The 13,567-nt window shown below is 52.1% G+C and overlaps 3 protein-coding genes across 3 annotated transcripts; all 3 read right to left on the bottom strand.

Moving 5' to 3' along the window:
* Window positions 1-509: 509 nt before the first annotated feature.
* CHMP4A (charged multivesicular body protein 4A) lies at window positions 510-4,455 on the bottom strand. The gene is made up of 6 exons (XM_040968657.1): window positions 4,380-4,455; window positions 2,296-2,445; window positions 2,035-2,212; window positions 1,524-1,638; window positions 1,238-1,373; window positions 510-814 (listed from the first exon to the last, which is right to left on the bottom strand). Exons 1-6 carry the CDS (start codon window positions 4,408-4,410, stop codon window positions 756-758), a joined length of 669 nt encoding a protein of 222 aa, XP_040824591.1. The 5' UTR covers window positions 4,411-4,455; the 3' UTR covers window positions 510-755.
* Window positions 4,456-4,830: 375 nt separating this feature from the next.
* LOC121149002 (magnesium-dependent phosphatase 1-like) lies at window positions 4,831-6,328 on the bottom strand. Its single transcript, XM_040969404.1, has 6 exons — window positions 6,013-6,328; window positions 5,857-5,917; window positions 5,659-5,769; window positions 5,279-5,386; window positions 5,103-5,188; window positions 4,831-4,993 (listed from the first exon to the last, which is right to left on the bottom strand). Exons 1-6 carry the CDS (start codon window positions 6,047-6,049, stop codon window positions 4,902-4,904), a joined length of 495 nt encoding a protein of 164 aa, XP_040825338.1. The 5' UTR covers window positions 6,050-6,328; the 3' UTR covers window positions 4,831-4,901.
* A 526-nt stretch (window positions 6,329-6,854) lies between these two features.
* NEDD8 (NEDD8 ubiquitin like modifier) lies at window positions 6,855-13,265 on the bottom strand. Its single transcript, XM_040969405.1, has 4 exons — window positions 13,111-13,265; window positions 8,476-8,523; window positions 8,236-8,318; window positions 6,855-7,213 (listed from the first exon to the last, which is right to left on the bottom strand). The coding sequence occupies exons 1-4, from the start codon at window positions 13,126-13,128 to the stop codon at window positions 7,117-7,119; spliced, it is 246 nt and encodes an 81-aa protein (XP_040825339.1). The 5' UTR covers window positions 13,129-13,265; the 3' UTR covers window positions 6,855-7,116.
* Window positions 13,266-13,567: the final 302 nt, after the last annotated feature.

Below are 13,567 nucleotides of genomic sequence, written 5' to 3'. Positions count from 1 at the left end.
GGGATGGGTCAGGCATCAGCCAGGATCCTGCAACTCCAACCAGACATCCCACATGGGTGGTAAGATCCCAAGTACTAGTGTCAGCATCTGCTGTCTTTCCAGGTGCATTAGGAAGAACCTGGGTCAGAAGCATGAAGTAGTGGAGCCATGAACTAGGCACTCCTAGAAGGGATGGTTTAATCTGTGCCTTCTGTTCTAAAAGAGATGGGTTTTAGGGTAAACAAAGTACCTCAGTCCCTTCTCCCTCTTCCAGTGGCACCTAAACCTCTAAATCAATACCAGGAAGTCAGAGCTCCTCACACTATTACCCCCAGACACGGAAGTGACAGAGCTCCAACCAAGCTTAGTCACGGTGCAAACTATTTGGAAAAGGGATAGCTCCAGCAACCAGAAACACCCATCTATCCTGTGTTTTGGTCCCATCATCAGTCACTGCCTGCCACAAGGCTCCAGGATTTCCATGTAGAGCAGTGTTCTCAGGGTGAGAAAGGCAGGACAGACACAAGGACTCCACCTGCCCACTTTTATTGGGAACGAGGGCATTGCACCTGCCATCAGCAAGAAGGGAGCAGCAGGCACTCTGTCGGCAGCCAAGTTCTCTCCCCAGAATTGAGCCAGGGATGGGACAGCAACAGAGCCCTGTCTCCGTCAACAGGAGCATACCAAAAAGCTACACCACTTTAGTTCAGCACATGGCACTTAAGGAGAGTAAACCAATGAAGGCAGCGTTAGGAAGATGAGGTCAAGCTGGCACATCAGGATACCCACTCAGCCAACTGCTTCAGCTCTGCTTCATCTTCATCTGCTTTGGGAGCTTTGGGGACAAGGACACCCAGAGAGAGAAAGGAGAAATGTTAGGGACTCAGCCTCAGCCACTTACAACCACCTTCTGTTATGATGGCTGGAATATGCTGGATTATCTGTCCCCAGCCAGGAAACTGACAGAGTGGTCCTCCTGCTTGCTCATCAGAACCATATTAGGGGCATCTCAGAAACAGGTGCCTCTTGTTCCCAACAAACACAGTCCTAAACCAGGGCATGCACAGCTCAGAGAATAGACCCCAAACTGAGATTCTGTCCCCATTCCCTGTTAGCCAGGTGCTTTTATGCAGCCATCTTGCACCACTGCAGCAGTAGCTCTGTCCAGCGCCTCTGGAGCAGACCACACAGACCTCATATCTCCCCGTGACTCTCCCACCCTCGCGAGTTCCTGAGACAATGCAACTGGTCTGCGTACCTGGCCCTGTAGGCAGAAGGGTGGAGGGTACACTGGGCAATTCGACTTGGGGTTCTTTCTCCTTGTCGCCCACATTCAGCAACTCCCGAGCTAGTTCCTCCTGTTCCAATTCCTCTAATTCCTCCAACAGCTCATCCTGGATATGAGACCAGAAAAAAAGTAAATTTCTACTTCTGAAAGCATATGACAGTTGGAGCTTGCCCCACAACCTCTTTGGGATATTTCTTCTGACTAGTTCCCCTGTTTCCTCCAATATTAATTTCCTGACCCCTTTGCCCCCAGTCACCTCGTCCACATCATCTCCAAAGCCCACAGGCCGAGAAATGGCATCCGAGATCTGTTGGGCCACCTCCTGCTGTTCTGTGATGTCGGCCATCAGCTCATCCACCTTGTCAATGTCCCTGTGAAGAAGACACGCAGTCGAATCAGCACCTTCGTTCCTGGCTTTCTCAGCTCATGTGGATGGAGGCCTCCTTGCCTGGGCCTCAGTGGGAAGCCCACAGCTACGGGATCAGAGAGATCTCTGGAAACCTATAAAGAGGCAGTCCAGGCTGAGAACTAGCAGGAAGTCACACTGCAGAGGCCGGGTCATGCTTCCTTTCCAGGAGAATTACGAGGGTGAGCCAGTTTCTGCCAGTACACTCCAGCTGCCAGGGAACCCAGCTTCCCGCAGACAGGTTCTGGCCCTCAAGAGCATGCTGGAATCTCACATTTTGAGAGGCTTGAGGGTTCAGAGAACAATACCCAGCCACCGGCCCCAGGGCCTGGGTCCCCTCCTCCCTTCCCCCCGTACCCACATGTCCTGGTAAGCCTTCTTCATGCCTCGGGCAGCCAACTCCATGGTCCGCAGCACTTCGGCATTGGTGGTGGCATTCTCGATGGCCTCCCGCTGGAATTCCAGGGTGGACAATGTCCCATCAGTCTGCGCCAGCTGCTGTTCCAGCCTCTTCTTCCTTCGCAGGGCCTGTAAGGCAGCTGACCCGGCCCGCACCCTGGACATCAGAGTCAGAAGTACCTGCGTCACATCCATCCCCCTGCTGGCTCCCTTCCTTTGTTACCTCTCTTATTCTTGGTCCCATGCTTCTTGGCCGTTTGTAGCTCCTGCTGAATCTTCTGCTCCAGGAACTCTTGCTTCTTAATCAGGATCTTCTCTGTTTCCTTCAATTTCTGTATTGCTTCTTCTGGGGTTGGCCCCTTCTCCTTCTTCCCTGAAAAGCCCAGGGGAACAAGCCCATACAATGTTAAGGAAAAACAGCAGCCACTAATTATGCAGTGCATAGCAGGTGCTAGCCCCCAGTCACTGAGTGTATAACAGATGCTTAGCAGTTGGCTATCATCTTCATTTGTATCATCTTCACTTTACAAATGTGAAAACAGACACTAGAATGTAAAAAATTTGTCTAGACGATAAAGCTACTGCCTGCAACACTACCTCCTATAAAGAGCACTGGTTCAAGCCTCAAGTACTCCATTTACAATTCATTTCCCTACTAATGGCCTGGCAAAAGCACCAGAAGACTTAAGTGTTTGGGGCCCTGCCACCCATGTACAAAACCTGGATGAAGCTCCTGCCTTCAGCCTGGCCCAGCTTTGGCCTTTATAGCCAACTGGGGAGTGAACCCTCCTTCTTTAACTCTTTCAAAATATATACATTTAATTTTTTTGTTGTTGTTGTTTAAAACCACAACTGTGCAATAGTGTAACGATTAAAGTCTTCACCTTGAATGCACTGGGATCCCACATGGGTGTGCCGGTTCTAAACCCAGCAGCCACACTTTCCATCCAGCTCCTTGCTTGCAGCCAGGGAAAGCAGTTGAGGACAGCCCAAAGCTTTGCAACCCTGCATCCCTCCCTCCCTCCCTCCCCTCCCCCCACCCCCGCGGGAGACCCAGAAGCAGCTCCTGGCTCCTGACTTCGGATTGGCTCAGCTCCAGCCATTGCAAACCATTGGATGGAAGATCTTACTTTGTCTCTCCTCTCTGTACATCTGACTTTGCAATAAAAATAAATAAATCTTTAAAAAATAAAATAAAATCACAACTTAGAGATAAAAGAAAAAAAAAAGCATTTTAATTTCTCTCAATCTATACCTTAAAAAAAAATTGGGGACGATTCATGGTGCATTGAGTTCTGCCACCATCTGCAATACGACCATACCATATGAGTACTAGCTCAAGCCCTGGCTGCTCCACTTCCAAGTATGTGAGCACCCACCATCCACTTGGGACACCTGGATGAAGCTTTAGGCTCCCAGTTGGCCCTGGCCCATCCTGACTGTTGGCAGCCACCTGGGGAATGAGCCAAAAGATGGATTATCTCTCTGCCTTTCAAATAAATACATCTTAAAACAAAAGTAACTCTTCTTTCCTTTCTTTTTTCACTTATTTGAGAGGCAGACAGAGATCTCCCAGCCACCGGTTTATTCCCCAAACGCCGACAGCCACTATGGCTGGGACGGGACAGGACCTAGGAACTCAATCTGGATCTCCCACATGGGTGGCAGGAATGCAAACACTTGAGCCAATGCCAGCTGTCCCGGGGGTGTTCATTAGCAAGAAGCTGGAATTCAACACACAGCTGGCACTCCAAGGTGGGATGTTGGCCTGCCCACCCAAGGGGCAAGGTACCCGTTGTTCTGTCAAATGCCAGAACCTCCTCGAGGTTTTCCACACTGGTAATATTTGTTTGCTTGAAACCTCATTCCCGGAGTTTCCTTTTCTACTCTTTGCACACTTTCACACTCCAAGCAACCAAAAACTTCTCTCCTTCCCATTCCGTATCCTTCCCAGTTTATGCTTCTCAAAGCCCCTCCCTGCCCGCCTTCCAGATCACCCTCCATTCCCCCACCTGCGCCCTCCAGGATTTTAGGAGTTTCTCCATCCCCTGGCCGGGCAGTCCACCACGCTGCCTCTCTTCCCCGCCCTCCCCACACTCACGACCCCTTCCCCAGCCCCAGCTCTCCGCTCTACAAGCCAGGAGGACTCTTCCGACGCTCCGAGGCAGGACAGGGCGTCTCTCCTGGTCCTGAGACGAGCCTCGGCGCCCCGCTGATCTCCTTCCCTCCCCAAGGAGTTTCTCCGATCCACCAGCTTCCCGGTGCTCCAGTTGCCCACCCCGGCTGCGGCCTTCCGCAAGGGCTCACCCCTCCCGAAGAGCCGGCCGAGCCCACTCATCTTGAACCGGCCTCTTCCCTCCGCCCTCGGTGTCCCCGCACTTCCGCCTCGCTCCTGGCAGCCGGAGTGGAGCAGCCCGGGCCAATCCCGCCTTGGGGCGCGCGCGGCGACATCATCAGCACGCGTCTGCCAGCCCTCCAGCCCAGCCACTGCTCCGCCGGCTGAGGGGGCGAAACGGCTTTCCAAGCTCCATCCCACCCAACCTGATCCGTAGCTCGCCGGGTATTTGTGTCCTGGAAAGCCACGGGCAGGGAACCAGGGCTTCGCGCCCACCCCAGAGCTCCTGGGGAGGGTCCGGGAGCCAGACAAGCCCAGCCAGGGCACCATCTTGGCCCGGGGCTCGCTGTCACACACACACACACACACACACACACACACACACACACACACACACGCCAGAAACACAGGTCAGATCTCTTCTGTCACACACTGATGACACTTTAATAAAACTCCAAGACCACCTGGACTCCCTTTCAGATTGGGACCGGACCTCAGAGCCCAGCCTGGGCCTTTGCAAAGGCTTCCAACCCCTGAGTTAGGGTTGCAAGATTCATTCCATTCTGCACGTGAATACAGGTAACTCCTAGAAGCAAAAGGAGGAGGAGTTACATCAGATGGCCTTGGCCAGGTGTTCCTGTTGTGCACCCAGCCTTCCTCCCACCCACCCCCGCGGAAATCCTCACACTCAGTACCCAGTGGGCCGACATCTACAATATTCCTCTTCTCATCATCGAAGAAGAGCATATGCCAGAAACGAACTCCAGTCTTCTGGTGCAACCTGTGCCAGAAAGGGTAGGGGGTGGTCAGCAGGGCAGCCTCTCTGCGGTCCCTCTGGGCCAGGCTGGGACCCTTTTCTCCCTCCACCTACCTCTCAAAGTGTGTGACTTTGCTGCCAGGATAGATTTCCCGGTGACTGAAGTATCTGCTAAGGTCAAAGAGCTCCAGTAGCTGATTGGCCCCTTCTATCTCCCCTGTCCTGACAAAAAAAAAAAAAAAAAAAGGCCATAATACAGGCCTGGGGCAGAATGGGCAGGGCTGCAGGACAAGGCTGGCTGCTGTCTTTTTTTTCCCCCTAAGATGGGAAGGCACCCTTGGCTTTCAGCTTTTCCTGGTTGGCACAGCTGGTGCCGAGCCAAGGTACAATAATCTAAGGGCACAAGACAGGGTACCCCTGGGAGGAGTGGGCAAATCCATGCTAATGTGCCCCGTGTCCTCATCTTGCAGCCAGGTGTGGGTAGCTCTTCTTACCGGGATGCGGCAGCGATAGGCACCCCTAGGCCCTGCAGTCGCTCCAGCACCTGAGGCACCTCTGGGTACAGCCGCACGTCCCGGCCACTCTTGTCACGCACGGTCCCGTCACTGGTCAGGAGGGTGAGAGGGGTTCAGCTCCGGCTAGCCGTCCACCTGACTACGCCGAACCCCAGGGCTGCTCTTATCCGGTCTCACCTGCTCTTGTGGAACGGAGGGTCAACGTGCGTGTCGACCCAGAAGGGCCAGAGCGTATAATCTGCAAGGGGAAGGAGCGGGCTGGTTCAGGACCGTAGGGTGTGGACTGTGATAAGGGAGAGCGCCCGGCCCATCTCGCCCCTCACGGTCCCTCACCAAGGTCGAAGACCGCGAGCTTGGGTAGATGCGCCATGATGACGCCCCCGGGACAGGGAGCGGGACACCAGCTACCCTCGAGGGAGGAGGGAGACGTGGGACCCTGCTGCCACAGAGGAGCGCGGACCAGAGCGTCGCCTTGCGGTCCTACTAGTCAGCGCGGTAAGTGTGCACGTGCGCCATCTGCTGCCAGACGAGGGAAAGCCCTCTGCAAGGTGGTGCCCACGCCCCCGCTCAGGTTGCCCCAAGGCATTGGCCACTGGTACCCATTCTGATCAGATTCTAGTAAAGGCCAGAAAGGGAAGGCACTTATCATTGCACCTCTCCTTTACCAACCGACACCTGTGACCCATCATAGCTTGTCATTCCTCATAGGCTATTCCCCTTACTCGCCTGAGAAGGTCCCTGACCTGCAGCAACAAACAGCAGTGTCTCCAGGCCGCAGGCCTTTCTCCCACGCGGCTCAAACGCTCAGCAGCGCCACCGCGGAAAGGCAAGCCCTCACTGTTCCACTTGCTATCATCCAATGTCAGCAGCAGGCTGGGACCACAGTGTGGGGCAGTGGGACTGATTTGCAGTATTTACTGATTTCTGCACATCTTCCCATAGAGCTGACTTCAAGCTACTGACACAGCCACTTGCATGGCCTTGCTATGAGATGCCAGTGACTGGTTCTCCTGGATATGAGCTGGCTCCAGCCTGACCAAACATGCCTTTCCTGGCTCAGAGAACCCCCTGAGGGCACCAGCATTTCCACTGTCTGCTTCCACTTGGTACAACTGGGGGAGCACTGGGTCCATCATGTCAGTGGTATTTGTGCAACACAAGCAGGATTCCAGGAGGCAAGGAAATATTTTATTGACAACCAGGGACATAGCCTAAAGAGAGGGAAACACACACAGGACTGCAAACTAAAACCCAAAGGCCAGCAAGGGTCTTTCGGGCCAGGAACACCGCATCCTGGGGCCCTCACAGTCTCCCACCAGTAGACACACAAGGCTGGGCATCCAGGGGAAGGGGCAGTGACTCTGGAGTCCCAGAGAGTGACAGAATAGATGCTTCATTATGAGCGCCAGGGTAAGGAGATTACGGAGGGAGGGTCCTTCACTGCCTAAGCTCTCCCCCTCCTCTCAGGGCCAGCACCAGGTGGAGGACTGAGCCCCCCAGGATCTTGTAATCTGCTGCTGTCTTCTCATCATTCCTACAGCACAAAGAGGAAAAAAAAAAAGCATTAAAAATACCATCTGAAACAGGGGTTCTGAACTTTGGTCTCATAGGGGTTGTTGATGAACTTGGATGTGGAAAAAAATTTCATCTTTACATTTTGAATGTAGACAAAAACCCACAGCATTATTAGCAAGATGAGGTGCTTGTAGCAGTTATTAGTACCACCGTTAGAAACCACCTAATGAAGGCCCGGTGTGGCAGCCTAGCAGCTAGAGAGCTCACTTCACATGCGCTGGGATCCCCTATGGGTGCTGGTTCTAATCCTGGTTGCTCTACTTTCCATTCAGCTCCCTGTTTGTGGCCTAGGAAAGCAGTTAAGGATGGCCCAAAGCCTTAGGACCCTGCACCCATGTGGGAGACCCAGAAGAAGCTCCTGGCTTCTGGATTTGGATTGGCTAAGCTCCAGCTGTAGTGGCTACTTGGGGAAGGAACCAGTGGACAGAAGAACTTCCTGTCTCTTCTTCTCTTTATAAATCTGCCTTTCCAATAAATATAAATATTTTAAAAAATTGCTCAATGAATGAATATATAGTAATATCTTACAAATTTCAGTAATGCTATTTCAATATAATACATTTCCATTTAATTTCTGTTTTACCTTAGGAAAAAAGATGTTATTCTGGGGCTGGTGTTGTGGTATAGCCGCTTAAGCCTCCACTTGTAACACTAGTATCCTGTATGGGGGCTGGTTTGTGTCCTGGCTGCTCCACATCCAGTCCAGATCCTGACTAATGTTCCTGGGAAAGCAGCAGAGGACGGGCCAAGGCCTCAAGCCCTGTGACCTTTGTGGGAAACTGAGAAGCAGCTCCCGGCTCTGCTTTGGCCTGGCCCAGCCATGGCCATTGTGGCCATCTGGGGAGTGAACCAGGGAATGAATCTCTCTATAACTTTGCTTTTCAAATAAATCTACAGGTCAATGCGCACCAGAAGCAAGCCAGGCGGGCCTAATTTACTCCCAGTTCTTGCCCCTCATCTTCGTGCCCATCCCTGACTCACATCTGTTTGCCACTGTAGATGAGCCGCTGCTGCTGTGGGGGAATTCCTTCCTTCTCCTCCACCCGCTCCTTGATTCGCTCCACCTGCAGAGGGATATGTGGTTAGGGACTGCTTAGGGGCAGCGCCACCAGAGGCACAGTGCTACCTGGGTGGGATGGGTGAAAGGACAAAGTTCCTAAGTATACTCAAACACTAGCAGATGGCAAGAAAAAGCCCCGAAGAGGAACTTGCATACATCACCTTGTCTGTGGGTTCTATGTCAATTTCAATCTCCTTCCCAGTCAGTGTCTGAAACAGACAAAGGTTTTGTCAATTTCCAGCTTCCTGTAATATGGTCTCCCAGGCCCTCTGGTCTCTGATGCGCAGGCTCAGCAGTGCTACTTCCCATCTCAGAAGTGCAACTGCATCAGTACTTAGCATGCATTTTTAGACAGTGAACAACATTGCTGGGCAACAGTTTGAAACATCTGATTCTCTTAATCCCACAAGTCATCTCCCTCTGCACCTGTGTCCCCACCCCTGAAAACACCGACACACTTCTGAAGGACACAGCAGGGAGAGGTGTCCCAAGGAAGACATTTCTTCACATCAGAAAAACCATGCTGTACTGATTATCCATGCTAGAAATCATTCAGATAATCAAAGGATTCCCAGGGATGGAGCCCAGTTTGTGTCCTGCTCTATTTTCCTTCCAGCTCCCTGCTTGTAGCCTGGAAAAGCAGTAGAGGACGGTACAAAGCATTAGGACCCTGTACCCCTGTGGGAGTCCTGGAAGAAACTCCTGCCTTCAGATCAGCTCAGCTCTGGCCACATGGGGAGTGAACCAGCACAGGACTATAGCTGCTAGGTCTACTCTCTCTCTCTGCCCTCTGCTTTTCCCACCTCTGCCCTTGCTCTGTCTCCTCTCTCTCTCTTTCACTCTCAAGTACTCTCTCGGGGCCCAGCAGCGCAGCCTAGCCGCTAAAGTCTTCGCCTTGAACCCGCCCGGGATCCCATAGGGCACCGGTTCTAACCCCGGCAGCTCCACTTCCCATCCAGCTCCCTGCTTGTGGCCTGGGAAAGCAGTTGAGGATGGCCCAAAGCCTTGGGACCCTGCACTCGTGTGGGAGACCCGGAAAGAAGTTCCTGGCTCCTGGCTTCAGATCAGCGCAGCACTGGCCAGTGGAGCCGCTTGGGGAGTGAATCATTGGATGGAAGATCCTCCTCTCTGTCTCTCCTCCTCTGTACATCTGCCTTTCCAATAAAATAAATAATTCTTAAAAAAAAAAAAAGAACTATCGAGCAAAGATCAAGAGAGACAATGGTGGTAACTTGAACTCACCACTCGAGGCTCAAGCCCCACAACCCCCTACAGAAAATGCTAACATGCATGCGCTCCCAGGCCCAGTGGCAGCCATACCTCCCAGATGCCCCCCAGATGACTACCCCAGGGGCCTCAACTGCAGGAACCATTGGATGCCCCCCTTCTAATTCAACATCTGTCCCAGCTGCAAGATACCCTGGGAGCCCTTGGATGGCCACAGGAAGGTCCAGTTCCGCTGCTGCCAGCACTCTACCATCTACAACTTTTTTTCCATCTGGAACTGAGATGCATTCCCATGGCTTCAGCTCTGTTGCTGTCTCTCCCCATGTGAGCAGCCAAGAGAACAAGGCCCTCTTGCCTGTCTCCAGCCCCTGGAGTCACCTTCAGCAGTGAAGGGCTACACAACTGTGGGGCTAGAACTCAAGGCCCACTGCCCAGAGCCCAGTGCCTGTGCCCCACGCCCAGCCTCCATGGACAGCAGCAATGGCCCCAGGACCTGGGCTCCTGGCTTGCCATATGTGAGTCCTGGTTTGAGTGCTCACTTCCTGGCTTCAGCTTAGTCACTATGGGTTTCACTTCTGATGTAGCTCCTTGCTTAAGCATCTGGGAAAACAGCCGAAGACTGCCCAAGTGCTAGGCCCCCACACCCACATGGGAGACTAGGATGAAGCTCCAGGCTCCTGGCCATTATGACTGTTTGTGGAATGAACCAGAAGATGTAAGATCTTTTTCTCAAATAAATCCTTAAAAAGAAAAATCCTTCTGTCTCTCCTCTTTGTAAATCTGCCTTTCCAATAAAAAATAAAAAAATCTTTCAAAAAAAAATTCCCAGGGATGTCAGAAATCACCTCTGATCAGTTTTTAGGAATTCTACATTTCATTCTTCATTTCTCTAGTCTTCTACCTAAACCCTCAACTGCAACTCTGATTTCTTTAAGTGAATATGACAATTACATGACTGCACAACTACAAATGTTGTGTTCCATCTACCTTAAAGCCTTATCCAGAGAGCAGTGTTGCGGTACAGCCAGTTAGGCCACTATCTGCAGTGCTGATTCAAGCCCTGGCTGCTTTGCTTCTGATCCTCATCCCTGCTAATGTGCTAAAGCAGCGGCAGATGGTGCAAGTCCTTGGGCCTCTGCACCCAGGTCAGAGACCCCGCTGGAGCTCTAGGCTTTTGGCTTCCAGCTGGTCCAGCCCCACCCATTGCTGCAACTTGGGGAGTGAACCAGTAGAGGGAAGCTCTCTGTCCTTCTCTCCCTGCCTCTGTACCCATACCTTTCAATTAAATAAGAAAGTCCTTTAAGGGGGTAAAAAAAAAAAAAAAAAAAAAAAAAAAGACTATTTGAAAGGCAGAGTTACAAAGAAAGAGAAAGACAGCGAGACCTTGTATCTGCTGGTTCATTCCCCCAAATGGCCCCACCAGCAGCAGGGCAGACCATACTAATGCTAACTCTCTCTTTATCTGCACTGCTTAGTGTATTTTTAAATATTTATTTCTTTTTATTGGAAAAGCAGATTTACAGAGAGGAAATATCTTCCATTTGCTGGTTCACTCCCCAAATGGCTGCAACAACCAGAGCTGAACTGCTCTGAACCCAGGAGCCAGGAGTTTCTGCCAGAGCTCCCACACAGGTGTAGCCTTGCAAGAATTTAAGCCATCCTCTGCTGCTTTCCCAGGCCACAATCAGGGAGCTGGATAGGAAATGGAGCAGTTGGGATACGAATCAGAGCCCATATGGAATGCTGATACTTGAAGACAGAGGATTAGCCAATTGAACTATTGTGCCAGGCCCAGTATTTAAGGTTTTTTGTAAAAACATAATTTGTCACATGAATATTCATTTAATTATAAAAAATTGTAAGACTAGAAAACTTCTAAGAGAAGGCTTAAAGCTCATCTCCCACGAGTATGATGCTTCAACTTAATAACATTAAAAAAAATAACTAGCTTATAAAATGTAAAATTCTAGGAAGGGTGGTGCTGCGTTTCAGAAGCTGACTGTAGAGACATGGATATTTCCAAGGTTATCTGACAACAGTGTCCCAGCAATGCCACCACCAGGTAAATAATCATGGTAATCCCTCCAAGCACAGATACGGGGGCAGGAATTGGTGGTTAGCTGCCTGCACCTGGAGCAGAGCGTTTGGATGAGAAGCCCGCCTCCGGCTCCTGCCTCAGCTTTCTGCTTGTGCACTCAGGCAGTAAATTCCTAAAGACACAGGGAGCCTGTCCTGAGCCCCCTGCTTCCAGCCTCGACCTGGCTCTGCACTGGCCAGGGAGAGCACAGGAGAGCTCAGCAGCAATGGGGAGCACTCTAGCTCCCTCTGCCTCTCCAATAACAGTACCTGCAATGGTCACTGCAGCTTTGAGACTGAAACCTTGGAGACACAATCTAACTGGCCCACAATGGAAGGCTAAACGAATCATGGCACAATCACAGAGGGAAAACTACACAGCCCTCAATGTTTAGAATTAGCAATTAGGGCCCAGCATGGTGGCCTAGCAGCAAAAGTCCTCGCCCCGAATGCACCGGGATCCCATATGGGTGCTGATTCTAATCCCGGCGCCCTGCTTCCCATTCAGCTCCCTGCTTGTGGCCTGGGAAAGCAGTTGAGGACAACCCCAACGCCTTGGGATCCTGCACCGGTGTGGGATACCCGCAAGAAGTTCCTAGCTTCTGGTTTTGGACTGGCTCAGTTCAGGCCACTGTGCTCACTTGGGGAGTGAATCATTGGATGGGAGATTTTCCTCTTTGTCTCTCCTCCTCTCTGTTTATCTGACTTTGCAATACAAAAAAAAAAAAAAAAATTAAAAAAACCATGCTGGCCGTTTAAAAGACAGCAATCGGGTCCTGTATGATGGCTCAATTGGCTAATCCTCCCCTTGAAAGAACCTGGGATCACATGTGGGTGCCGGTTCATGTCCCTGCTGCTCTACTTCCCGTCCAGTTCCCTGTTTGTGGCCTGGAAAAGCAGTAGAGGATGGCTCAAGGCCTTGGGACCCTGTTCCTGGCTCAGTTCCAATTGTTGTGGTCGCTTGGAGAATGAACCAACGGATGACTGATTTTTCTTTCTGTAAATCTTCCTTTCCAATAAAACTAAATAAATCTTTTAAAAATTGTTTATAAAAAAGTAAAAGACACAGTATAATTCCAGTTTCATGGAGACAACAGACATGTTCGTTTACATGCTTTCAAAAATGCCTGGAAGGATATATTTCTCACGGTTCTGCCCGGCCGAGGCGCCGGGACAGCACGCAGGTAGCCTGGGCGTGAAGGACGGCGAGCGGGCTTCATGCCGCGAGACCCCGGCCAGCGGCTTCTACGGGGCTTTCTCTCTGAAAACACCGAGGCTTCCTGGGGCCACGGCACTGTCGTCCCTGGCCCCCAGCGTGGCCAGGGTACCCCCAGCTCCCAAACCCCCCAGCTCCCTCGTTCCCGTCACACCTCGCGCGCCACCCCGCGACAGGCAGCAGCGTCAGGGCCGGGGAGAGGCGTGGTCTCCTTTTACCCCCCACTTCTCCCCGAGGCCCGGCCGCCAGCTCAGTAACGGGGTAGAGGTGTCCCCACCTTCACTTTAATTAGCATCTTCTTCCCAGTCTGGGGCTGCGCACGAATAAATCGCTGCTACTACCGCTGCGGTCGCTGCTGCCGCTCCCCAGCAATAGCCCCCTGTGCCACCTTTTATGCTTCCGGGTCACCGTCTGGCTCCGCCCCCTCCTCCTTTCCTCCGGTTTCCCAAAAGGCTCAGAAATGCTCTCGCGTTTCGCTCCTGTGGCGTCGTAAATAACAGAAGCGCAGCCGGTTTGGTTATAGCAGAGATGACACCTGCGGGGATTCTCAGAGTGCCTAGCAGCTGAGCTGGGGCTAGTGGAAAGCTTGGAGACGGCGCGAACTACTATTCCCATCATGCCAGGAGGGGCAGCGCTGCCGTTGCATCCTGGGAGTTGTAGTCTCTCCCTCTGCGGGCCCAAAGGTGGCCCCTGCGTGTGCGAACTATGTTACCCAGGAGGCCTCACGGCCGCCG

This window comes from Ochotona curzoniae, unplaced genomic scaffold, assembly GCF_017591425.1.
Source record: "Ochotona curzoniae isolate NIBS_2020 unplaced genomic scaffold, NIBS_Ocur_1.0 scaffold_4701, whole genome shotgun sequence".
Lineage (NCBI taxonomy): Eukaryota > Metazoa > Chordata > Mammalia > Lagomorpha > Ochotonidae > Ochotona > Ochotona curzoniae.
This window is presented reverse-complemented; position numbering and strand designations above follow the sequence as displayed.